This window comes from Mycteria americana, chromosome 1 (assembly GCF_035582795.1).
Source record: "Mycteria americana isolate JAX WOST 10 ecotype Jacksonville Zoo and Gardens chromosome 1, USCA_MyAme_1.0, whole genome shotgun sequence".
Lineage (NCBI taxonomy): Eukaryota > Metazoa > Chordata > Aves > Ciconiiformes > Ciconiidae > Mycteria > Mycteria americana.
Window position 1 is genome coordinate 1,849,173 of NC_134365.1, and position 25,903 is coordinate 1,875,075.

Genomic DNA, 25,903 nt, shown 5'->3' on the forward strand with positions numbered 1-25,903 from the left:
ATTCATATGAATTCCACCATGGACCAGTGTTTATTTTCTGTTAATAAAAATCAGTTTTGACAAAAGTCTGATTCCATTTTCTTACCACCTGCATCTTTTATCTTCCCCGCTCTACTGCAAGTGGCCAGAGATGCAATAAGTTAGACGGGAATGTGTAAGTGAGAACGAGGGAAGGGACACAGGAAAGGCTCAGTACCAGTCAGCCACTATTGCCACTACTGTAACATCATACAAAATATTTACCAAATTGAGGAATAAAAACTACATGCAGAAGGACAGACAAGCGGCTTGATATCTGGTAAATACCCAACCGGTGCTTGCAAAGGAAATTTCCACCACAGTCGATGCGCTGTTAACACTCAGCCTACAGAAGCCAGGATGACATCTACGGGCGTTTCTTCCTTGCTCCTAACCGTCACCTGCATGGTCACACCGTCTCCTAGCGCAAGCCTGGACCTTACCAGCACATCACAGCCGCCTCTGTATACACCTGGGGACAAAGCAACATTTGAGAGATTATTGTAAGGGAGGCTCAGGGATCTAGTCCTAATCCAGAAGCCAACGACTTGGTGAGTGCAAGACAGATTCAGTCTATGGCCAGTTGCAGAGAGGGGGGAAACGACAAAAAAAAAACCAAACCAAACAAAACCCCCAAATCCCCTAAGCTCTTGAGGCCAAGACCGAAGATAACAGATACTGTCCTAATTAAACAGAGTCAGCAAGTGCTGCTGGAGGGCTAGGCTGATTTAAATAGGTGGAAACCAGAAAGTGGGTAGCTGAAGCTCACTTCCAGTTTGAGAAGGCAACACATGCTGTAATTCTTCTGTGAAGGCACAGTCCATTGGCTCAGTACCCTTGCCGTTAAGGGAGGAATAGTCCTCCTATGCTTCTCCTAGAGGGCTTGGAAGTGGCGCTCCCGGAGGCAATTCAGACTGCAGGATGAGCCATCTCCAGTCCCACTTCAACATCACTACACAGACAAACCTGGAGTTACCAAGTCTGTGCCTGAAATAAACTGAGATCCAACCCTTCTGTTGGACCACTATGTGCCATGTTCACTGCAGTTTTGCTTTAACAGCTGCAGTAAAGTTTTGTAGAGCGGTTCCAGGGATTGCCCAAAACTGTAAGCCTGGAGCACAGTCATCAAACAAGAAGTTGCAGGTACTACAGGCCAATTCAGGATGTGTCTTTAGTGACAGGAACTTGAAAACAAGATGGTCCTAGGAACTCCCTTCTGAGATAACAATAGGCCAGGAATTTAGTTAGGTGTCTGCTCTGGAAGTTCTTCATTCAAAGGATTCACTACCATTCCTATAGGTAGAATACCTACGTTCTGAGGGACACAGAGCCTAGCCTAAGTACACCCACAACAGCAGGCTCCAAATTAGCACCAGCTGCATTCAACTCACTGGTTCACTTCAGCTTTCTATAGAGAAAAAACTCTCAAAACAAGAGCAGAATCTCTTAACCCATTTCCCTTCATTTAGTAAAAAAAGAAAAAAAAATCTGTGTGGGGATGGAAATATTGAGTTCAATAGCATGAATACTTACCAGCTAAGTAGAGCGTGTGAGAATTTTTGTTCTCTGGCACTTTATCAGATCTCTCACAGGGCTGCATGCCCAAGAACTTGATGATGTTATTGACAGCTTCTGCATTGAGATGGAAGAAGAAAATTACCTCCAGGTTGGTGCTGAGCTTTCTATGAGAACTAGTTTGCAATTAAAGAACATTCTCTAAGCACCCATGTGGCTTAACCATTTCCATTCATTATCTTGGTTGCAGCCCCACCAACACACCTACCTTGCAATATCCCTTCTGCTGTCTTAACAGCCTAGCAATGCACCCCTCCTTTCAACCAGCCTCAAGCAAGAGCGGCAGCACTGCCAGACTTCCACTCGCTGTAATCCCAACATTGCAAGACAAAGCCTTGTTGCTGGGACATATCATCACGTTGCAAGGCACCAAATTCTCCTCCTACCACACTAAATATATCCCCAGCATGGCAGATTTACCAGGATTACTATGTGGGTCACCAATAAACCAGGAGATCATCTCACCGTCAAGGGTTTTAATCGAACTAAGTGCAAAGGTTTCTTCTTTCTCAAAGTCATCTCCCACTTCTTCCCATGCAGCTGCGAAGTTAGGCTTTAAAACCTTCTGAATATGATCAGACACCGTCACCTCCAAATCTTCCAACTGACAGAAAAGCAAGGGAGATTTTCAGCTGCTAGTTACAGAAACAATCCTAATCTTAGAAAGGGAAAGAAAGACAGACAAAGAGAGACAGCGGCATTTTGCCAAGACAACTCTGGCATGCCTGGCTTTAATTTCAGGAGAAGCACATAATAGCAGCATCTAAAAAGCAGAGAGGAAAAATAGTATTTATGGCAGTCATCTGTAAAGCTTAAAAAAATTGACACAAAAACATCAGTGAGACTAAAGGGGAGTAGAAAATGGGGTCATCGCTTTGTGAGTCAAAGCCCATTCTAGCCCTTACTGGGCATCTGAGGAGAGAGACTTTCTCAGAATCCAGAAGAAGCCTTTACTTCCTCCAATCCCAAAAGACAAGCACTTCCCGAGATCTGACTTGTATTTCGGTGATTGATAACACGAACACAATAAACAGAAGTGCAAATGCTTGGGGTGGAGAGAAAGACTGGGTCACAGTTCTGCAAAAAGACAAAGTAAGTTATTCCTTTCTTCCTATCTGTCCCCACAAATCCTATCTTCACAGGACACTAAAGCTAAACTATTGACAGAAGCAAGGTTTTGGGTAACCATCTAAAGTTATGAGCTGCCATATTTTGGAAATGGTGTTTCAGGCAGGCCTGCCGTTCTCTCCTACTGGCTTCAGATTTGAAAGGAAACCATCAACCCAATGGCCACGTGTCTTCAGAATTAGCAACAAGAAAAAAAAACCAAACAAACACAACAGTCCTGAACTTACCACATACTCATCGTCGTAGCCATCTTCTTCTGGCACGCCTGTGTTTGGGTCACAGTCTCGAACAGTGAACTTCATTGTGCAACTGAAAGTACAAGCAACTGGGGAGGAGAAGAAAAGCCCGTACAGGTTAGTGGTGCAGTTTCTTCTGCTTGAGCCCTCGCTTCCCAAAAAGGGACTGGAATAATGTGCATTAGCTTCACCCCAGAAGATACGAAATGGTTGTAGTCAGAGCATTTTTCAACTTCACATAAAATTGCCCCCCCCCCCGACTCTAAGATGAAGGCCAAAAGAGGATCTCAGGGAGGAGCATGCCAAGGCCATAGTGTAACAAGCACAGGTCCACTGCAGAGTGCTGCAGTGCGGTCCAGTCAGCATTAGCTACCAGGAGGAACTCTGCAAGTGTTTCCGACAAGTGGTTTATGATCCAAAACAACAATTCAAGGAATACAGACTCATTCTAATCTTCTCTGATATTAAAGCGATGACCAAGCAATCCACCCCACTGATAAGCCGAGTCATGTTAAACAAAAGAAACTCCATTGGATTTGTAGTTGAAGTGTGAGTAATAAAAGAAAGAAAGGGAAGTTTTATGCCCAAGAAAATCTCTCATTCCTAAATTTCATAGTATTTTCTAATGCTCTAAAGAGAGAAAAAAAAATGCATTAGCCAGGTATGTAGAGGCCCAAACTACCAGTCTTTTTTGTTTTCCTACTTGCATTTTCCTTTTACCGATTCTGTTCCTGACTACTAAACATCCATGTTTCCAAAGGTGCTCCTTTCATTGACTCAAGATAATAAATTCATTTTCCTGTATTACCTGCATGACCTCTAATCCTCTTAAGCATCCCATTTTTAATCATCCAATACCACTTACTAGTTAAAAAGTGTGTATACTATTTTGCACAAATACACGTTCTACATAAAAACCACCGCATGTGACGCACGAGAAAGAAACAGTACTAGAATCTCAGCGTGCACTTGCCAAATCCCACACCCTAAACATTTTATTATCTGGTCTCCAAGAACTTCATTTGAGGGATTTGTCATGCAGAACTAATCCCTCCCAATGGGTACCTGCAGTGGGGTCATCCTGGGGAATCTGGACAAGGGTGTAACACATGCCCGGCTGGTTGTAAGCCAGGCTGGGCGCTGGGATGCAACAGATCACGTCGTAAGCGTCCGACGGCTCCATCTGCACAGTGACTCTCTCTAACAGCTGATCATTTAACGTGTTTGTGCAATCAAACTGCAGAAGAATAAATTGAAAAGGACTTGAACGTAGAAGAAACATTTCTAATCAGGAATTTTTCCCCAAATCGGCTACAATACTCCACAGCATACAGCAGACATCCCGCATCGTTGATCAAGCCTGCCATTCTCACTGAACAGCTTTTCTCTTCAATTTTACTAGAATTCTTTAACAGATGGGATCATAAACCCCATCCTTTTTTGATTGTTGAGGCAAGCACAGCACACACCCTCTTCACTCTACCTTGCAACTCCCTTAAGAGACAAGCTGTCCTCTGCAGGGCACAGCAACAACACTGTTTATGCTATGCCCAGGCATCATTAAGGGCCAACTCCTCCTGCACTCTGGCACAAGCACATTAACTTCTCTTACCTGGAAAACAATGTGATTTGTGAACACGTGTTTAATACAACGAACAAAATACTCTGTTTCTGCTTCTGTGAGCTGCACTGGTTCTGAAGACTTGAATAACGGACCCAAGCTCTTAAACTCTGGAATAGCTGCCAGTTGTTCTGCGCAGAAAGGAAAAGAAGATGACAGACACTCGGCGACAGGCTCGTTCATGGCTCCTGCCTGACCTATGGCAATCCTGCCAACACTTCAAGTGCTGGAGACCCACTGATCTTCTCTCATACCTTGAAATATATCCTGACGTGAAGGAGCAACTTTCTCAGGCTTGCTGGTCACTAGGGCAATCTCTGTGAAGAAAAAAGCAAAGACATTGTGCTGTCAATTACACTGTGTAGGAGTTTTAAATGCCGTTATATCTCCACTAAAAATTCCTTAACTTGTAGTGTTTCACACATTCTGCTGCAAACCACTGCTAGCCTGGTTCCTCACACACACATCGAAATATATCTTTGCCACGAGGCAATATTGGATTGTAAGGAGAGAAGAGGAGAGATGTTTGACTAATGATGAAGAAAGCACACTTTAGTCCAGAATAGCCAGCAAAAAAGCTGGAAGAAGGCAAAGGGGAAAAAAAACAACCCAGACCTTTTCTTAAAAAGTTGTGCAAAGTCAAAATGCAAGAATTGTGCAAGAACATGGAAGAAAGCCAGTGAAGTGACTAAGTGCTTCTGGAATGTACTTTTTTCAAATATCTATGAACTAATAAATTCTGATGATGTACAAACTCCTCTCTGATAACAAGATCAGCAGAATGAATAATGACATTCTTGCCAACCCATGTTCCTTCAGAAGAGGCGTTGTCATCCTTTACCTGTGAAGATCAGGCAGGCTTGCTTCTGCAAAGCCAGCGACACTGTAAACCTGTATGGCATTCAGCTGAGCCGCCTCCAGTCTTGGCCTGACCCTACTAGGACAGCAGCCAGTTTACAGATGTCAAGTATCACCTGAATGCTTATAGCCTTGCCTACAGCCTATTTAAATGAAGCCCGAGTGTTACCTGCTTTCTGTTCAAAGATTGGTGCAGTAGCCAGTGGAACTGTTTTCATATCAAAAGGTTTGTCAGAAGGCTCCAGTGTATATTGGTGCAGGGCTTTCTCCATCCCAGGAACAGAGACGGTCAACCCTGCAAAGTAGAAGCACAGGCAGAAAGTGTCAGTTTTAATAGCAGGAACTGTCAGAGGCCTACAGGCACTACGATATAGGGTTCACAAATGAACAGTGCGAGTTTTGGATTGCCTACTGCACCAAAAGCAACAAGATGCCAGAGACTGGAAAAAACAACCAAACAAAAAAACCCCAAACACACTAATTGACGTGTGTCTCAGTTACCTCCCTCTTGAGCTATAAACAAGAAAGATTATTTAAAGAGCTCTTCTCTGTAGCCTGTCCATTGGTTCAGGCTGCAGAGAAAAACTCTTCCGAGAAATCTAGAGTTTAGAGCTAGATAGATATGGTTTGGACTTCGGCTAATAAAAAACTGGTAAAAGCACTTTCATTTCTCAGTAAACACAAACGCACACGCTAATTACTTCAAGATACTGGATAGAATAAAAAAACTGCTCTGAAGACAACACAAAGTTGCCTTCCAGAGGGTACTGCAGTCTAAATAGTTCACTCGAGAAAAGCCCTCTTGCAATAGTCTTAAACATGTTAAATACATTAAATATGTTAAATACTCTGCTTGCATGAACTTTCAACTACAGACCACAGAACATTTTTATAACCAATCCTGGCAACAAGATGTGTCATCCTCATTTTGTAATGGAGAAGATAGAGCAAAGGTTGTCCCAAGTGAAGGAAGAGGCAATGACAAAAAAAAGCCCAACCCATACTCCTGCTCCATTTCCTAGACAATCCTTCCCTTAGTTTGCTAAATCTGCCATTCTCAGTTAGCCCAAGTACTTCACAGGAAAGCTCTAGGCCCAGAAAAAAACCCACATAGTTCTGTCCTTTCTATTTATTCTGACCCAAGTTACATTACAGAAAACTATTCTTACAGCAACAAAGCCCACCCATAATACAGAATGTGAAACAACAGCTCAGACTTCTTTCCTTTCTATCACTGACCGTTAAAAATATAGGCAGCATTCAGTGCTATCTGTCTCTGCTGCAGTACATTCAAGTAGAATGTTGCTCTGTCCCGAACTTCATCATCGCTGTCCATCATGCACCTGTTTTGGGGAACAAGAGGAGAGCAGTCAGCCAGCTCAGGACATCATGAGAGCTGAGCTAAAAACGGCACCGACAAGACTGGACTTGATACTGCAATGATAGTCTGAGCTCCCTCAATAGGTTTCCAAATTATGCAAAAAAAAAAAAAAAGTGTTCGTACAACACAGCAGTTGAAGTTTATATGCAAGTGTCACATCAGAGAACTAAGATTAAAGGAGATGTGTATGTGAATTGTTAACACCATGCACACTTGCTATATTATAAAATATAGACCTGCATTTTATGGCTAATAATTCTGATGGGCACCACGTGGTTGCACTTTTTTTTTTTTTTACAGCATTCTTTCACAATAGAACAAAAGCAGAAGAAATAGATTACAAAAATAAATGGTGTTAAAGCTGCTTTCTATTTCAGACTGAAAAAAGGCTGGGTGCTCAAGTATTCACCTAGTTTTTCAAATATAGCAGGTGGTTTATAAAGAGAGATTCTCTCTCCCTCCTGGCAACTGCCCTCCCCCCCTGCACTGCTCAAGTCACTTCTTGCAGTTGTAATTCACTTGCACCTACATTGAGGTTGCCTTCTGCCTGAAGCACTTCATAATTTGAATTATTCCTCTCACCACAGAAGTCAGACATGGCATAGGTTTACACTATAGTGCTATACAAATGAAGAACATGACATTTATGGTACAGACAATTTAAGGAGGCTGAATGGTCTTAAGAGACATGAACCTGTGAAATGGGAACACCCGAGATTGCTACTCAACTGTACACAAAAGTTATTTATGAGTAACATGGAAATATATTTTCTTGCTTCAGGGGATGCAAAAAACATACTAAACCACTGCAGATTTATTACCTGCTGAGGAACATTCTCAGACCAGATTACTATCAGATGTTTTCATGACTAATCACATCTTTCATTTGCTTACCTCCAGCAGTCCTCTGCTCCCTCCAGCCAGGAAGCAAGGGTGGAAGACAGCCATTTCCCGACTCCTCTACCAGTACGTTGCAACAACCCCATGCAAGTTCTGACCTGGTCTGACCTTGCTTCTTCTGTGGAGCCAGACCGCCCAGTGTCACCAACAAGCTCAGCGCATGCACAGGACAGCCATACCCACTCACCTCTGCAAAAGCACCAAGATGCTCGGAAGAAGATTCTCATTCTGGGCACCAAACTTCGCTAGCGCACTTACAGCAGCTGGAGAAGAAAAACGGGGAGGTGTCAGAGGTTCTCAAGCTATACGCAAACACATTCTCACAGTCAGATTCAAAGCACTGTGCGTACTGTTGTCCTGAAGTTCCAATTTACACAGGTTTTCACGTCCACACCACAAACCTTTTAGTGTTATGGAAAGACTAAACTATTTCCGTATTTTCAAATGGAAATAGCTTCATGTCAGGGAATAACAGAACAAGATCAGCTTAACAGCCCTGCAAGTCTGTTCTGAGACAACTCTCTAACAGATACGGTTAGTTCAAGCTCCATGGCTCGTTCCAGTTGTTGGCGCCTCTGCCACTAGCTGTAGCTCACATCCCCAGATAAATCTGTTTTTCACGTGCGGGGTGACACGCATCCAGTGGTGACCAGGGCCAGACTGCATCCAGTGACTTTGCAAGGAGCTGAAACCCCTCAGCAACCACTTAGAGCTGCCTGTCCAAACTAATCTAATTTCAGCTCAGCATCGGCTTGAAGAAATTCCACATACAGAAAGAAGAGAAAGTTCTGTAACGAAGTACAAGCTTTATGGCCCTGGCGGTTATAAAAGAATCCATATTCTTACAATGACAAAGTTTCTATACAGCGTACGCTCTCTGGGGGATGCTCTTCATGTGCTCCCAGGTCACAATTAGGAAACTGACCAAAAGAGCTGTCACCAAAAATCAAATGCAATCTGGACCATGCTGTATTTGCGAGCTCGTTTTGCTTCCTCTCTCCCAGCAGTACTTCCTCTTCTAACACGCATGAGATCAAGCTGATGCTGATACCCCTGCAATGCCAAGTCCCAAGTGTGAAAAAAGGCTGAATGCTCTAAAGGGTTTGTTGTAAAGGCTCTGCAGAAAGGAAGTATCAGTCTGCAACATGCTTCCAAGGAGGAATCCTTATCTTGTGGAGCGGAGATTTCCATATAAAAAGATGATAGGCTATAGCAGACAAGGGAAGTAGCAGCGTCCCCTCCTCACGTATTACCTCTCAACTTTTGGGTTCAAAGAAGGGACTAGAAGCTAATAGATTGCTTATGTTCTGCAAAGCAGGAGGACCAAGTGCTGATGCTAAGATGATATGAGGAGTTTAAATGCATTGCAGGATAAAGTGACTTTCACAGCTGATGCATGTAAGAGCTAGGTCTTCACAGTGCCTGTGGAGTAACCACCGCCTCCCACCCCCAAACCCAGTTTCAACCCTGAGATTTCTAGCAGAGCTCAGATACGAAACCGTCAAGCATCTGAGCTGAACTTACCAGCCCTCACAGCCTCGTTCTCCAGCACCACCCTGTTGAATATGAAGCGGATGTACTTGGACGGGGATGGAGTCCTTGGCCCCTCTTTCCCCAGCAGGTGCAGGATCTTTGTGGCTAGGACAGTATGTTCGCAGTCTTCAATGAACTCGCAGAGGTGAGCCAAGCCCGATTCCTTACTCTCAGGATTCTCCTCAATGATGCTGATTATACAGTCCACAATGGCTCGCTTGTACTCAAAGCCACCCTGGAAAAGGAAAATCAAGGACACTGACCCAGCAGGCAGAGCTCAGACCACAGTGCTGTTCAGTTCCCCTCACGCTTCAATTACTTCTTTCCATTGAGAAAAACAACTATTTGTACATAACGAGAAAAGAGAAGGCATGCTGGATAACCTAACAGGGTCTTCCCAGTCCCCCCTGACCCATAAAGGCACATCATCTGAACACCTCTTCAGATAAGTTTTTGATGTACCAGCTCTAATTTGTAAGCACATTTCAGACAGGTCTGACCCACGAGATAAACAAGGTCTTGGTAATCAGTCAGGCCCCATTGTTGCTGTGTACCCACTGACATAAGACAGAAGAGACCCTTCGTACTATCTATCAGAGCTACCTGCCAATAACTACACATAGAAAGTTTCAAACATACATCATCCCTGAGCATATTGGAGAGGAAGGTCATCATGACGCTGTGTTTCCGAGGGTATTTCTGGCACAAAGCACTGATAGCCTGTACTACCACTACCTGCAAAACAACAGAGAAGGACGTTAGTCATGCGCATTTATTTTTCTATGAAAAATACAGGCTTCTCACTATCATTGTCACCTTGATAGATTAAATTCATGTACAAGAAGGATAACAATCAGGTGGTAGACTCTCAGCATAAGTGTGCTAACAACCTTGCGCTTGCATGCTGCAAGACCTGGCTCTGCTAGAGGGACTGTAATTTAGGATGGACTACATTAATTCAAAGGCTTCCCCTCGCTTCCTCTGTCCAGTGATGATCCTGACCTAATTCTAACTTAACTAGTTACATTCTGTCATTAAAACTCTTCACAATTTTAAACTTGTTTAATACTCATTTCCTTTTCTCATAAAAACAAGAACTTAAGACCATTGTACGCCAGTGGACAATGACTTTGTAGAGACACGCTATGCTCCTCAAGGCACCTCCATGGTGTAAAAGGGACGGGTGCAAGTGAACTACCATCCTTAACCAAGTTATTACCCGAGTTCATAGTGACTAAACTTGATAAATTAGGTAGAAATTTACAGTTCGCACTATTGCCTAACTACATATCAGACTGAAGTGATATAGACTCAATCAGAACAGTTAAAATCCCTCTTCCTCTCCAAAGAGGCAACCAGAAGGCAGTACAAGGTTTTGCAGGATACTGCACAGAGCCAGGAATCCACCGAACGACATTTATCCTTTCTTGGAGTGGTGGGAGGAAATGACACAGTATATTTAAGTTGGAAAACAGAGGATTACACCTTCTGAATTTCAGGCTGGCTTTGCTCTATCAGACTAAGTCACTGAAGGATTAACAAATGGGAAAAGCTTCATAAAAACAAGAATGGGAGAAAAACCTGCAGCTGGAAAGAGCAGAGGCCTCCAATGCCACACCTTAAACTCATCTGATATTTCTGACACGAAGGAAGAGATCTGTTTCATGAGCCTGTCTACACTGCTCTCACTCCCTGTCTTCAGCAGGGTGGTGATGGCGAGGGTAGCGATACTGCGATTGGAGTCAGTGATGAGGTTTTCCAGGTCCAGGTTGCAGGCAGTGACTGCAGATGGATGCTTCATGGCCACCTGTAAAGAATGCAATTGCAAATTATATGGCAGCAATAGCATCCTACAATTCAAAGCTTTCAATGGGGCAAGGATTAAAGCCCGTATTTTTTTTTCAAGCACTGCTCTGTTCCACAAGGATTGCAACTACATCATATGACTGCTGGCAGGATGCAATCAAAGCTCAGATTCTTTTGTTTCAGCATTTCAGACGAACTCCTCTACTCCAAGTTACAGCTCCTGGGTTTGACAGTCACAAACTGCTTCTGCTGCAGTGTGCAGCTTTGAAATCAGAATGTTATTTCCTTCACACACATCCTATTCACACTTTTTGCAGTATTAAATATCCAAGACTCTGCTTCCTTATAGCTAAGAGCTCACGAGTTATCAAACTACAGCTTGGCATAGTCCTGTGGTCCAGAAATGAGCAAACATATCTTTTCTGCACTCAAGCTTTCTGTCACACCAGGAGATTTGGCATGGAAAAGCCAAATGGAGTATTTCCAAATACAGTAATCACAAGAGCAGTCGCTCTACTTTAGGCCAACACACCAGCAGGCACTGAAGTCTGGTTTCCTCTGATGCCGAGAGATTTACGCTTGTTTAGAAGGTTTTGGAAGCACTCACTTTATTAAGGGTCCGTACAGCTGCATATCTCAAGACAGGTTTGGGAGAACTACAGAAGAGCTGCAGCACTGAAATTAAAAAAAAAAAAAAAAAATCAAGAGAAGTAACTCACAGCAAAGTGTTACAGAGTAGAGACTGTTTAACAAAAACCAGCTCCCAGTACTGCAACTCTAGGCACCTGTAATGTCTGGGGAGCAGAAAGTGAGAGCCCTCACGACCATACCAGATGAGGAAAGGGAAATTGCCTTGTGCCAGCACTTTGATATTGAGAGGTGCAAATAGTTTAGTCAGAATTCACCACAGCAGAAAATCAGATATGGTCTCTTTCAAAGAAAGAGAGTAGAGGGAAAGTCTAACTTATCCACATTCAATTACATGCTGCTAAATGTTCATGCAGCTCTATTCATAATTTATCACTAGCTTCACAAGCAAGTTAAAAAATAACCGTTTTTCATCTTATATCAATAACAGGTGGTTTGTGTAGCCATCTGTGGCACATCTGTGCTATCAAGTTCTCCTTTAACCTTCCCTCCCACCCCAGCTTCCTGCAGCTGGAAACAGGCAAGCATCACCCTGTGCCACCTCTAGTGCCCGTTTTCTAAAGCTGTGGATGAAGTAGGAAAAAGGGATCAAGCTCCTTCTCATCCAAAAGCTCTCTAACTTGGGGACAATCAGAAAACTCAGGTTTTGAGTCCAGTATTTTAGTTACACTGTACTGTCTCTGAAGTGCTTTACCACCCTTTCTTTCAGCTGCATCAGTGGTACAAAGGACGACGACCAACCTGAAACAGCAGGTGCCAGCTCCCTGGCTGTGCAGTTTGGGAGATGGATGATTGCAGAAGCAGCTTCGTAAATAACCATTTCATGCTTATTCCGCAGACAGCTCTCAATGAAGTCAAACAGTGGACTTTCATGGCTACAAACAAGACATTTCACAGCATGATGCTGAGTTACGTACAAACCACTAATACCACATTTCTGAGAACTTGACAGAAAGCATAGCTAATGCACTGGCTTTCATGTGTCCTACACCGCCATGTTGCTCAACTTATACTTGAGCTCTAAACTTTCTAGTTACTGTTATTCTATTCATCTGTACATTATCTTCTTCAAGCTAGAAATGCTGCACTCTGGAAATATGTATTTTATTATTAATCATGTATCACACACCACTAACAAAAATTTCCACTGATAAAAGAGTTTCATCAGGAGGTGAATTTCTTCTTAGGTAACTATACCCTCCTCTGCTAGCGCAAGATTAGAATAAGAGATCTTTTTATTTATATCTCCACAACATAGGTAGATCCTTATTGCATTTGAAATGCATCTAACCAGACAAAGTACAAAACCTCTCCAGAGGTTATTCTGCAGTTTTAGTCCTACTCTCAGTTAAGTTTTGGTGGTATGGTACCAAAACAAAAACCCAAACCACACCACACAACTGCCACACATACCACCACTCAGTTCAGTCTAGCATTCTGCTTCTACCTGCATTTTATTTTTAACACTACAGTTCTCTCTGTGTGTAGATTTCCACAAACTTTAAAAAAAATGCAAATTTCCTAGCTACCGTTTACCTCAAACTGTAATTAGTTTTGCAATTCACATGCTGCCTCTTACTTACCCCTCTTCAGATTCCTTCAAGAGTTTGCTTGCAATTCGGATCAGCATACAATACGCAAACTGGGATTTCAGTCCAGATTTAGTGAACTTATTCAACATCTTAGAAACCGCAAGGCGATCATTTTTCCTAAGGTGATAGAGCAGCCCCAAAGCATGGTACTAAGAAATCAGAAACAGAGATGTGCAGGTATTGAATACACACTGCAGTTGGAAAAGCCAGACTGTAAGACATGAGGGCTAATAAATCGCTGTTTCCTAGCAGAAACACCTTCTAACCTCAAACGATCTGAGTTTCCTGACAAATTACAAAGATCTGCAGTATTTCCTTCCCCTTCCTGTCCACCATAAGACAGCCTCAACACATTTCTGAAGATCAAGAGAGCCATGAAGTTAGTTTACTCCCTTTTCTCCCCATTAAATGTCAGAACTTCAAAGGCTTCAGCTTACTAAAGTATACTGCACAATAGCACTTGCATTTCTAGTACACTCAACATCCAGGATATCCCAAGGCCTTTAAATGACAGTTGACCTTACAAAAATCCTCGAGGCATTTACAGGAAAAGTACAAAGGAACATTTCTAGTTGCTTGCCAAGTTGTTTTGTTTTGTTTTGTTTTTTTTTTTCCATAAGACTGATTCACAGTAAGGCTCAATGAAGCTGCTAACTAGGCAAGAACAAAGCTGATTTTACAGATTGGTTTCTGATCGTTAGTCTGTAACACTGACTGAACGTACAGAATGCTTTCATTTCCACAGCTGTTGGGAATATTTGTGCAAAGATTTTGCTAATATGGATATCTTACTGATATTCAGCCTAATCTCTGTGGTCCTGTGACAACTGGCAAATTTTCTGAAGGCCAAGACAAGAGATGCTGGTGTTCTGGGCGGTAGCAAGATTATTTCTTGAGCTTTTTGAAAACTCAGATTCAAAGCCCTTCTGCAACAACTACTGTGAAACAGTCAGTGGCATCCCAGCTATGAGAAGGTTAGCAGGGAAAGGGCAGAGAACTGCACTAAAGAGCCAACTCTTAATTACAAATCTTGCACTGGGATCATGGAGAAACTCATGATTTTTTGAAACAGTCAAGTCGTTTCCCTCAAGTCACAATTCTTGTTTTTAAAAGAATAAGGGAAAAAGGAAAACGAGTTATTTTTTCCGAAGGTTATCTTACGAACTCACAGAATACCATTAAAACCCTGTAGTGTGTTTAGAGATTCCTGGGGCAACCACCCTCAAACATACCTGCACCATAACGTTGTCACTAGAAGCTGCTTCTTGAGCTTCGTTGATCCACCGTTTGACTACGTCATAACTGATCTTCATCATATGCTGGAAGAAGCCACAAAGTGAGACTGCAGACAAACTAACAGTAGAAGCACAGTGAAGTACCATGAGCCTTGTTTTCAGGTTTTACATTTAAAGACTTCAAGACAACCTAGGGCTTTGTTGCATACTACAGGTAACAAAGAATAACTCCCAAATACATAGTTTGCACGGATGCACTTGTTTCAAGAAAGAGAAAAAAGTAACTCGGAGAGTTTTTGTTTATGTTCAAACAGGACAGAAGACAATACTAGGACAATTCGCCTGCCTAGGGTTAGTCCAGCAGGGAGACTTCAGTTGTCAGTATTAATACAGCTTTGTTTGCACCCTCAGGGTGCTAACACAGGCTCTGCTCCACCTCATCAGCTGGACCCCTTACCCTCCTGCTCTGCCTTCTGGATTTACCAATGCAGCCAGTCTCTTTATCCTATGCACTGATAAACCACTGTTTTTCTTACAGCTCAGTCTCAGACTACCATGCTTTCACTTGTATTCTCCTCTTTAATAAAAATATTAACCTAACAAGATCTTTTCTAGCCTGTTCTCCTAAACAAGGGAGAAAAACACAGTGAACTTCTCCATCTAGCTGTCCTACTACATATAAGCAAAAATAATCTCAATTTGCAGTCTTATCAGGGCAGCAATTTCATGGATTTGTTTTTTGCAGAGCACAAAAGCAGAGTGCTTTTAGTTCCTGCTACAGAACTCATACGCTCTTTCAGTCATCAGTGTTAGTTCTTCCGTGGCACAGAACACGTTGTTTCTACTTACTCTCACTGAACTGATAAGCACTTTTACGGTCATCAGTGCGCTTGACTTTTCAAAACAGACAAGGCCGCTCCCCAGAGAAATTAATGTTCTACACTAACTGCATAGAGATGACTGAGTACTTTGCACTTAAAGTTATTACAACTGATGTACTCCAAAGCAACAGAACATTAAGGAAGGAGTTTGAGAAGACAGAGTTTGCTTGAGACAAAAGAAACTCCATTGCTACTTTTTTTTGTTTATTTTCCAGTGAGGAGATGAAGAAGAGTCCTATCAAAGGAAAAGAAGATGAAGAAAGAACAAAACAAAGGCCAGGCAGAGCTACACATGCAGCAGACTAGCCTTCCCAGTCACAACACAATGCACAGATTTACAATAATCTACTGCTTTACTTACTAAGGAAGACACCAGTGCAGAACTAGACACACTGGGGACTTTGTCCACAATGGCTTGCTTCATGTATCTCTCAATGGCTTGTAACATTGTACCCTATGAAAGGGAAAAAGAACAGTGTTGACACTTTGGAGGCAGAGCATAAAAGCAGTATAAGGCAAAAATATATGCACAGCATATTCAAAAGGCCCTCAGAAAAAATCTTGAGCTAATTCTGAAAACGCATACTTCTACAAGGGAGACATGAGTATCAGCTGCCCAGTCCTGAAGGTTCAGTGACACGATCAAAGTCTCCAGCAAAGCAATCTCAGATCAGAAACTAGAGCTCCAAAGCTCCTGCCTTCTAACTCCATGTTCACAGTGCTACAGCTCCACAGAGCTCCTCACATCTACAGCGGGCTTCAGAGCAGTCCTTCCTAAAGCAGCGGTTCCATTACTACTATAAGAATACACCCTGCAAGAGAGTAGTTTTTCTATTTTAAATACACTTATCTCGCCCACAACAGTGATGTGATTTGTACTTACATCAGTGATCCTACAGAGCGCTCTGATGGCCGGGCCTCGGTAAACATCTTCCTTCCCTGTCATGTCTTTGGTCAAACTAAAATAATCAAAGACACCCCTGTTAACACTTCTTTAAAATCTCGACATCTTGGTCCTTTTGTGACATTCACCTCATCTCATTTAGCTTTTCTTCCAGTTGTTACCACATAACTCTAGTATTGGCTATAAGCAACTTATTAATAATTAGCTATTTGAAAATTATTAACATCAGATTCTGTGGAAATGCAGAACACTACAAAATGCACAGCCTATGATATTGCTTTGCCATAGGCCTGGTTTATTCAGCTCAGCCATTCTCCTCCTTAGTGTTATTCTTCTTTCTACCACACGAAATTTTGGTTGAGATTAATAGCGAAGTTTAGTTTGCTGAACAGCTTTTAAAAAAATATAAAATACAACAATCGCTTAGCACATGCCAGAGATCCAATTTTTGCTCTCGCAGCAACTGTAACGTCTATTCTGTAGTCAAAAAATTTGCTAGTTCAGTTGGTGGACTGAACGGAGCTTTGCTCTGCTTTTCCCTAACTGCTCTGACAGCAAAGTCAAGTCACAGCCTAGGTTTTGACAAAACCATCAAGCACCAACAATTTAAAAACAAACAAAAAAACCCCAAACAAACTAAGAAAACAAAGTAGCAACCGATTGATAAACCACAGGCAAGCCTCTTGCTTTTTTATAAAAGCCTAATAACACAGTAGGAAGAAACGAACATTTCATATGGTGACACATACTCTGTACCATGGAACAATTTGTTTTCCCTTGCTGTATCCTTTATAAATCATAATTACAGAAAACCATAGCAGCTAAAACAAACACATTAAGATGCAGCTACTTGTTTCAGAGCTCTGAGACTGTGTTTTCTGTAGGTTCTACTACCTGCTTGTGACAATGATGACGTCCTCAGAAATATTTGCCATCTCTTTGATAGTAAGGTAACACATTCTTCTAAGGGTTTGCTGTGAAAGTGTATTGCAGAAAACCATTAAACCCAATAGCAATTATGAATAAACACTTCCTAGAAGTTTTAAAAGTTAAATAAACCTACAAGTTAAACATTTAACTTTAAAAGTTAAATAAACTTTTAAATAGAACACTCTCTTCCCCACTTCCATACAAAGTTATAAGCACACAAGTAAAACTATCTTTGATAACTGGATAACAGCCTTACTCTCCGTTATCAAACAAACTAGAAGAAGAATAAGAGATATATATCTTGTAAAATGATGATAAAACTAAAAAAAAAAATCCACATGTTAACTATGAAAGAAGTGATACATCACGTCTGTATGCAGAAGCCTCATAATTATCAGTTAAAAGCTTTAAAAACAACTTCCTCTGATCTATTTGTTGTTGTAAAAGAGAGAAATATGCAAAGAGCAGTGACACTTCAATTTTTTGAAAGCAAATGACAGTTACATTAAAAAAGCTACTTTCTAAAACATGGATATGAGAAATGTCTCAAACACCCTGTACTTCCAAAATTTTCATTCCATCTTTAAACAGTTACAGGTACAACCTTCCTCAGCCAAATCTCTAAAAACCTGAAGTGCCAGTTCATTTTTTAATAAAAATTAATGAGACCCATCACATGAAGCATACTCCTCTGAGTTCTTACACTCTCTGCAAATGAGATCAGAGAAGGACTTTACATTGGGCAAAGCCCAAAGTTTAATCCAGCATTTTTAGGATGTTCTCATCCCTTCACTCCATGCTGATTCATGAAGAGAGCAAGTTGTTCTAGGGAATAGCAGTATTTGATCTACAGGCAACTTTTAAAATTCTATTTTGAGTTAAGCAGATGGGGATTATTTGCAAGTGTAAGAAACAGTCATAAAATTATACTAATTTGTATATTAAGGCTTTCTGTCATTATTCACATGCTTTACAACAGTAATTCAACTCAGAACCGCCCCCTCACCAAAAACAACCTGCAGAAATAACTGTATGTTATTACTCACTCATTTGTTTCCAAACCATGAACTGCCTTCAGCAAGTACTTTGCGTGCAGAGCTTGTTCTCTGAAGTACTTGCCTCACCCTCCTCCCACATCCCAATATCCAACTGTTTTGTAATTACTGCAAACCCAGAGAAAACCAGGGAGACAGCAAGTGGTAAACACTAGGTACTTACATCATTAGATTGAAATAATCTGGTCATTGCAAAAAAAGCTTCTGTGGCTTCAGTGGTTCCGAAGTGTTCACCCTGAAAATAGCATACAATAAGTGAGAAAAAAACCCCACTGTCATTATTCAGCTGCCTCCACCTTTCAGCCCCCACTTATAATACCTACCCACGCACCAAGAATCTTTTCTTTGAGACTTTTTCTCGTGTTAGAAACCATTCCTCCCTCACCTTGTGTTTCCTGGGGAGTACAGGCCAAGTTTACCACTATTATCTACTTGGTTTCAATATAAATGCCACCCACAGTGGTACAGTGATGGAATAGTTTGTCAAGTAGCCTGTGTTCCCTCTTTTGACATTAGTTCATCAGCAGTTGGTTTTGTGTCATGCTTGTTAACCAGAAGGATCCCCTTACTTACAAGGGATCTATTGAAAGATGACTGGTGCCAATTAAAACCGAACAGCGTATAGGTTCCTCCTAACTGATTGTAACTCCATGTTAAATAGTGCCTGACATGCAGGAAACCTGATCTATGTGGATACCTAAAGAAAATCTCCTTCCTTATCATGCTTCCAATTTCTCCCTAAACAAAAAGACACCTTCCACTTCATCACTTCCTGGCCTATCTTCTTACCTCACCTCAGTTATTCCTACTTTAGCTGGGCAAGCACAAGTGGCTCTTTAATTGCACAGTGCTGCGGTGATCACAGACCAAACAGCAGCTCTCACTTGGCACTCAGAAAAAGTCTTAAAAGCTTCAGTGACACATCTCTCACCTTAGCAGCAAAGTCGGAGAGGAGAACGTAATATTACAGCACAAACACCATTTCTGATCTCCTTAAAAGCTACCTCCCAAATCTGACAGGAAGAGGTATAAAGCTTCTTTCATAATGAAAGCTATCAGAAATTAGCCTCAGGAATATTCATTCTGGCTGGGAAGAAATAGTAACAGTTACCTGGTTCAGCAAGTAAAGGATCTTGGTAAGGATGTGCAGGCATCTTCGTGGATTTATAGGAGTCTCATTAAAGATACGTGCCTACAAACACAGCATAAATACTGTATTACAGTGTAACCCAACAACAATAATTTCTCTTTCACCATAAAAAGTAAAGCAATTGGTTTTCAACCAAGTAGCTTATAACTTTTTTCATTCTAAAAAATGTGTCCCAACAAGCATATTCCTGTCATTCAGCTCACGCATGTTTAGTTTGCTGGATGGGTAGCAATCTGAGCAAAGGACGACGACTCGGTTTACCATTTGGAACTAGCAAAAATACTTTAAAATAAAAGCATAACAACTTAATTCTTTCTTAATTCTTTTAATAGCACCTGTAGCCCAAACACTACTTAGCACTAGTCTGTAGGAACACAAAATTGAAATTAAGTTCCTACTTATAGCTCTCTGCACCTACCAAAATTCCCTGTTATTTAACCACATGTTCACCTCACCACTTGCAATCATTCTTGGAGTACACAAAGAGAAACAGGAAAACCCGTTACACAGTATGTTACATGAGTGTAGGAAAACAGGCAGATCACCTCTTCAGAAAGAGCACCCTGAGATCCTGTATGTCCACATGGAAGGCAGAAGCCACATGTAATGTAATTACCATACATAAGCCCCTCACAGAGTAACTTCACGTGCACTTAATTTACATACCCTGTGATTTTAAATTAACTATATGAATTTAGCCATTCACATTTCCTGAGAGTTGCACTGTAAAACTTCCTTAAGCTGCTAATGCTTCCTAAAGGAAAAAAAAAAGTTAAACTGTATTATACAATGATTATTCATACCTCCTGAAGCACAGCACTCTTCTCCAAATGCTGGAAAGGATTAGAGCCACTACCTGAGGAACAAAAGAGACCTCTCAGTTAAGGAAATGCATTCTTCACAAAAAAACCCCAACAGAACTGAGCATGCAGGAACGGCCCCTAAACCTTACAAAAACACCTCAATGCTGCAGTGACGTTCCTCTTGGAATAACTGATGGTCTCCATCAACAGCTTTGAATCCACTTTTGTAAGCTGTGTATTCAGGGTTACAGGGAAAAAAAGGGGGTGGGGCACTTTCAATGTAGCTGGAAGGTGAGGAAGAAGAAAGGTGTTTACTAGTAAATTTGCCTTAATATTCCCTTTACATAAGAATATTTACTTTTTTTTTTCCTAGTCCCCCTATTTTTATTCCTTCAGGCACAGAAAGCACTGAAGGAACCAGGACAGAGCTGCTGATCAGGATCTGAAATAAAAATATATCGATCAATGCACCACTAAAATGGGCTACTCAGCAAACTCCAGAAACAGTCTGGCTGCTGCACATCACAAAATCATTAATGCTAGACTATCTCCATAGTGTAGCTTCTCAGCCTTTTAACAGCCCAGATCCAGGCACTGAGAAGTTACCCACTAGCCAAAAGCAAAATCTGCAAAAGGCCTTCAAAAATATTTCAGGGGGAGGAAAACATGACACGAAGTTCAAATCCATCTCTCGTCTCGTTGTAGGGGAACATTTTAACTCCTGTACCTTGTTTCAGAGAATCATCTATGTCAGCTACTACACAGCCGGTATCTAATGCACAGTCTGAGCCTCTCTGCTGGAAAGCATAGGGAAGCCTTTAGTTTCAGACAAGGTAAGAAAAGTAAGAGAGATTGTCTCCTCTTTTGAGATTTCCGAAGGGCGCTGAATAATTAATTTCTTGGAGATGACACTTCTCTGTCAGCAGCATATAGAGACCAGTCTTTTAATCCACATTCACAGTGAAACCTCCTCTCAGAGCCACCCTTACAAATGCATAAATCCCCCCAAATCCTCACTACTGCATCTGACCCTTTTCCTCCAGCACTATTTTTTTTATCTTCAGTTCATTCATTCTTCACTTCTCACTTCCCAAACAGAAGGAAATTGAGAATGAAACGAAACTCAACCCAGCTGGCCACATCCTGCAGCTCACTAAACCTCTAAGCAGCAACACAAAATTCAAGACAGCATCACTTACTACAAGTGATGGCAACGTGAACTACTTGGCACTTACTTACTACAGGCAACATGAACTTAATTTCCAGACGATTTTATGGAGCGAAAACGTGCAGGTGATGACTCCATTCACCACATCTATGCCTAATGTGATGGGTTTTTTTCCCCACCCGCCGGGTATCTGAACGCAGCCGCTCCTAACACAGACCAAACCACAAGGTCTGCGTGGGGGGACGGCTGCTGCCCCGCTACCAGGCTGAGGTGCGGACCCCCATCAAGCCCTGCAAGCATCGCTCCTCCTCGCCACAGCAAAGGCGGGAAGAGACCGCCAGCTGCAGCCCGCAGGGTTGAAGGGAATCGGTTCCCTTCGAGCGCGGCCTCAGGGGTCCGGGGCAGGCCCTGCAGGCCGCGGACCATCCTGAAGGGCCGGGGAATGCTCCGAGGGAGCCCAGGACACCAGAAAGGAGACGGGACCTCCTTCATCAGCGGCCGTTACTCTCCCCTCACCTCAGCGGCTGTTACAGGCCTCAACGCGCGCTGGGAGCCTAACGATCGCTCCCCTCACGGCCGTGCCTCCATGCCCACCCCTAGAGCCCGCCCCTGGCTCCCTCCCCACCACCGCCAGCCCCATACCAGACTCCTCGTCCTTCTTGTCAAACTTCTTAATCATGTCGCCGCCGGTCGCGCCCCTCCCTTCGAGCTGCACCTCCGCTGGAGCTTCCGCCGGAAGGCCCGCCTCCCCGCTTCACATTCTGCCTTCTGATTGGGCCCCAGAGCCGTCACTCAGCCCCCTAAGCTCTTAGGGCCGCTGGGCGTGTTCCGTCTCTCCAAGCCACGCCCCCTGTCCCTCTGCTGAGGGGGCGGGGCTGAGCCAGGCCAGGGTGCGGGCGTGTCTTAAAGGAGCCGCGCCGCCATTTTGTGAGGGGGTGCTTAGCCTCGTCTGACTGACTGACTGACTGAAAAACCAACCATCTGAGCCCCTTGGCAAAAAAATAAACACACATTTCAGCCACCAGCTCCCCTCAGAAGGGGGAGGCGAAGTGCCTTTGCCCAAACACTGAGGTATTTCGGCAGCAATGGCAGCATCTCGCTGCTGTGCCCTGAGGAGGCCACTGCTTCCCTCCTCCCTGCCCCTTCTAAAAATAATAAAGCTAAAAAGGAGCTGTCGTAATTTATTAACACCTCAACCAGGTCTTTCTGAAAGATGGGGCGTAAACAGCCTCCTTTAGGGTGTTGGGACCCCCGAAAAACCCCAGAGATGATGTGGATCCCCTGTCGTGGCACCATTCCCCACAACGATGGCCGACCCGTGAGGCACCGGAGGGGTTTATCGGGTGGTGGGCACCACCGAACCACTCAGCAGCCACCATCCATGCTGGAAGCCGTCGCTGCCGGGCACGGGGATGACACCGTGGGTCTGGAGAAGGGTGGAGAGGGACAATGGCTCTGGTGGGCAGGTCGCCATCTCGTCTTGTGGCTGGGCCAGTTGCCGGGCCTGTAAGAAAGCACAGGCGGTTCCTCAGTGAGGTGGCCCCAGCATGGCTGAGTTTCATGTCGGGGCAGTCTGGGGTGTGTTATTTGGGCACATTTCGGGGCCAGCTGCAAAACTGGCTCCTGTCTACCTCAAGCACCTGCCGCGTGAAGTGTCTGAGGTCTCCCCTGGCATTAGTCTGCCCCTTCTCACACTTACCGTGTTGCTTTACAGGTGGAAGATCTTCACATCAAGAGATGGTGATATTTTGGGGTGAGGGATGGAGGTAGAGAGTGCTCGGCAGGTGTTATTAGTGAGTATTATCACAGGTACTTTTGGGAATATTTCAAACTGTGAAATTCCCTGGAGGGGGGTGAGCAAACCCCCATGCCCTAGGTCCTCCCAGGTAACTGGAGCGGGGAATTTCTGCTACGTCTCAGATTAGCACGACTCGTGAGCCAAAAGTTTTCCTCTCCCTCCCAGATCCCTATAGCTGCAGCTGAAGGCTTGGAAGGACTGGTCCTGGCAGCATGCTACTGGCAGTATACAACAGTACCCGGGACCTGCTTGCGTGGTTTAGGCAGCTGGATTTTTCTGTGTCTTCTCCCGCCAAGAGGAAAGGGCCATCCCTAGCGCCTGCTCGCCGCTCTTCTTCCCTCAGACTGGGAGGCAGAGAGATGCTTTCCTTTAAGAGGATCTCATCAGTAAGCCTTTTCTTTTCTTCGTGCTCTGTCTGATACCCTGAGGACAGTCCCATTAACTTTCTACATTCAGATGGAAGAAGCCATCACGTCCCTTTGCTCAACGCCCCTACAGACCCTGATTTTCAACAGAGGGTCTGCTGCTTTCAGTTGCTTTCAGAGATTACTTCTTTAGCTAGGGGTCCACCTGCTCCTCTTAGTATAAAATGAGAAGCCCAGCTCTTGTCAGAAATAGTGAGGGAACAGATCGAGTCTTGGAATTGAAGATGAAACGCTACTGAGCATGGAGCTTGGCATTTACAACGGGGAGAAGTGGAGAGCCCCGTGTAAAGGGAAGAGCTGTACTGAAGAGCAGGCGGGATAGGGGGGCTCTGATAATTGCAACATAAAGGTCTGGATGCTAAATTAATTTGATATAAGTTAGGGGAAGAGGCTGAGAGGAGGCAGCAATACTGAAGCAAACAGAGGATGGAAGAAAAGGAGAAAGAAAAGGCAGCGAGTGTAGAATTGGTTGTCCTGGTAAAGTATTCAAGGTGGCATGTCATGCTTTACCTCACCTGTGATGTGCTCATGTCTCATCATCTAGGAAGCGCTGGCCCACATGCCCATAAAAGTTTAGCTTAATCAACTTAAAAATATATTTGTCAAGCTGATGTAGCTTCTTCACATGTAAAAAGCTTTAGCTATTACACAGAGGTCTTAAATGGTGACCAGTGACATAAGGGATGATACGTATGGGTCCCTGCTGCTGGATGTGTGCAGGGTGAATTGCCATACAGGTTGAGGATGACTACAGCTGCCAGAGCAGCTTTTATTCAGGGGGCTGAGAGGTGTCTTCACTCACCACAATTAAATCTTTAGTGATTGCCCTATCCCTGGAAACATTTAAGGTCAGGTTGGACTGGGCTTTGAGCAACCTGATCTAGTTGAAGATGTCCCTGCTCATTGCAGGGCGGTTGGACTAGATGACCTTTAAAGGTACCTTCCAACCCAAACTATTCTATGATTCTATGATTCTATGATTCTATGATTCTATGATTGCAGCTTTGCTACAGATGGATGGAGAATGACTGGTGGACTTTTATAGATCTTGTAAAGACAGTGGCTTGTAGTAGGCTGGAAAAGAAGAATCTTTTATCTTATTATGCATTATTACCCGTGGACTAGAGTGGAGGGTACATACACTGTGTCTCACCTTCCCCACACCCTCTGGTCCTCCTCCCTTAGCTACCCAAGGAACTAAACATCGGTTTCTGTTTGCCTCGGACTTAATAAAAGCTTTGCAGTAGGTTGTGGCTGGGTGCTGGATTTGTTCAACCCATCCTTCTCTCCCCTTCTCAAGGAACGGTAATTTCCCACCTGGTTTAGGGCGGGCTCAGTAGCAGAATTGTGGATATTGCCTTTCTCTTTGCTTTTAAGCAAAGGTTTTTGAGAACTGTCCTTCAGCCTCAAAAATCACTGTCTTTGGAGAACCTAGGATGTGAAATGAAAACTAGACTCAGGAAAGCAGCCTGAGGTCCCAAGGTTTGCTTTGTCTTACCTGATTATGCTTCTGAGCGCTTAACAGCAGTACATCAAGCTAGTAAGAAAATTTTGATCAGTGAGGGAGAATAAGGCAAGTGCGTATTGCGTGACCTTGGGCTCAGCATGTCCTGTTCCTCAACAGGTCTGGGCTAAAACAGACTTTCTGGTGTCTCTGGCAACCTTAACTGCTGAAATGGCTCCATGACTGTTGATTTAGGGTGAAGCAAAGCCCCTTAATTGCCCTTCTCCAGCTGTTAAGTGCCCTAGTCCAGCTATTACCCTGCTGCTTCCAGGGAGGGAGGTTTATTCTTGGGCTCAAGTACCTGCGCTGTGCTGGGGGAGACTCCCATCACAGCCCACCTGAGCACCATTTTAAAACCAGGAATAGCAGGCATGGTGGCCCCGGAGAATGGACAGCACAGGGGGATAAGAAGCCACAGAAATACACGGGCTAAAACATCTGTGCCAGATTGTTCTTTCTTATCAATCAAAACTATTTGAGGATCTTAATTGCCATTGAAAAACACTCAAATAGCTTCCTTTTCTCCTTGCATTTAGAAGAGGCAAATCGTAGCTTTTCTACCTGCTCCAGGTCCCTTTCTTAGTCTCAGATCAAAGTTACAGCTCAAGATTCATGTTGATGCTCTGGCAGGGATTATGTAGAAAAGGAAAGGGTTTCAGCTGCACCTGAACATAAAATGTTCCCCAGCCATTTCCCCAGGAAAATTTGTCCTTGCCTCTGTCAGCTCCTTCCGTTGTGTCTTCAGCAAGGGAAA

At 43.3% G+C, this 25,903-nt stretch overlaps 1 protein-coding gene across 1 annotated transcript; it reads right to left on the bottom strand.

The window, feature by feature from the left end:
* Position 1: 1 nt before the first annotated feature.
* On the bottom strand, positions 2-22,196 carry COPG2 (coat protein complex I subunit gamma 2). Its single transcript, XM_075512959.1, has 24 exons — positions 22,065-22,196; positions 20,255-20,307; positions 19,413-19,493; positions 18,465-18,536; positions 17,211-17,290; positions 16,296-16,371; positions 15,774-15,866; positions 14,529-14,615; positions 13,288-13,445; positions 12,446-12,579; positions 11,664-11,731; positions 10,869-11,057; positions 9,890-9,985; positions 9,242-9,485; positions 7,905-7,980; positions 6,676-6,779; positions 5,606-5,731; positions 4,833-4,895; positions 4,570-4,709; positions 4,023-4,194; positions 2,949-3,046; positions 2,059-2,197; positions 1,552-1,650; positions 2-490 (listed from the first exon to the last, which is right to left on the bottom strand). Exons 1-24 carry the CDS (start codon positions 22,099-22,101, stop codon positions 360-362), a joined length of 2,616 nt encoding a protein of 871 aa, XP_075369074.1. The 5' UTR covers positions 22,102-22,196; the 3' UTR covers positions 2-359.
* Between the last annotated feature and the right edge of the window lie 3,707 nt (positions 22,197-25,903).

Coding starts and splice junctions, on each gene's coding strand:
- COPG2 (XM_075512959.1), bottom strand. CDS start 22,101: ATGATTAAGAAGTTTGACAAGAAGGACGAGGAGTCTG. Junction 16,372..17,210: donor GTCATCATTGTCACAAGCAG/GTAGTAGAACCT, acceptor TGATTATTTTAG/TTTGACCAAAGACATGACAG. Junction 13,446..14,528: donor GTGACAACGTTATGGTGCAG/GTATGTTTGAGG, acceptor CTGATTTCTTAG/TACCATGCTTTGGGGCTGCT.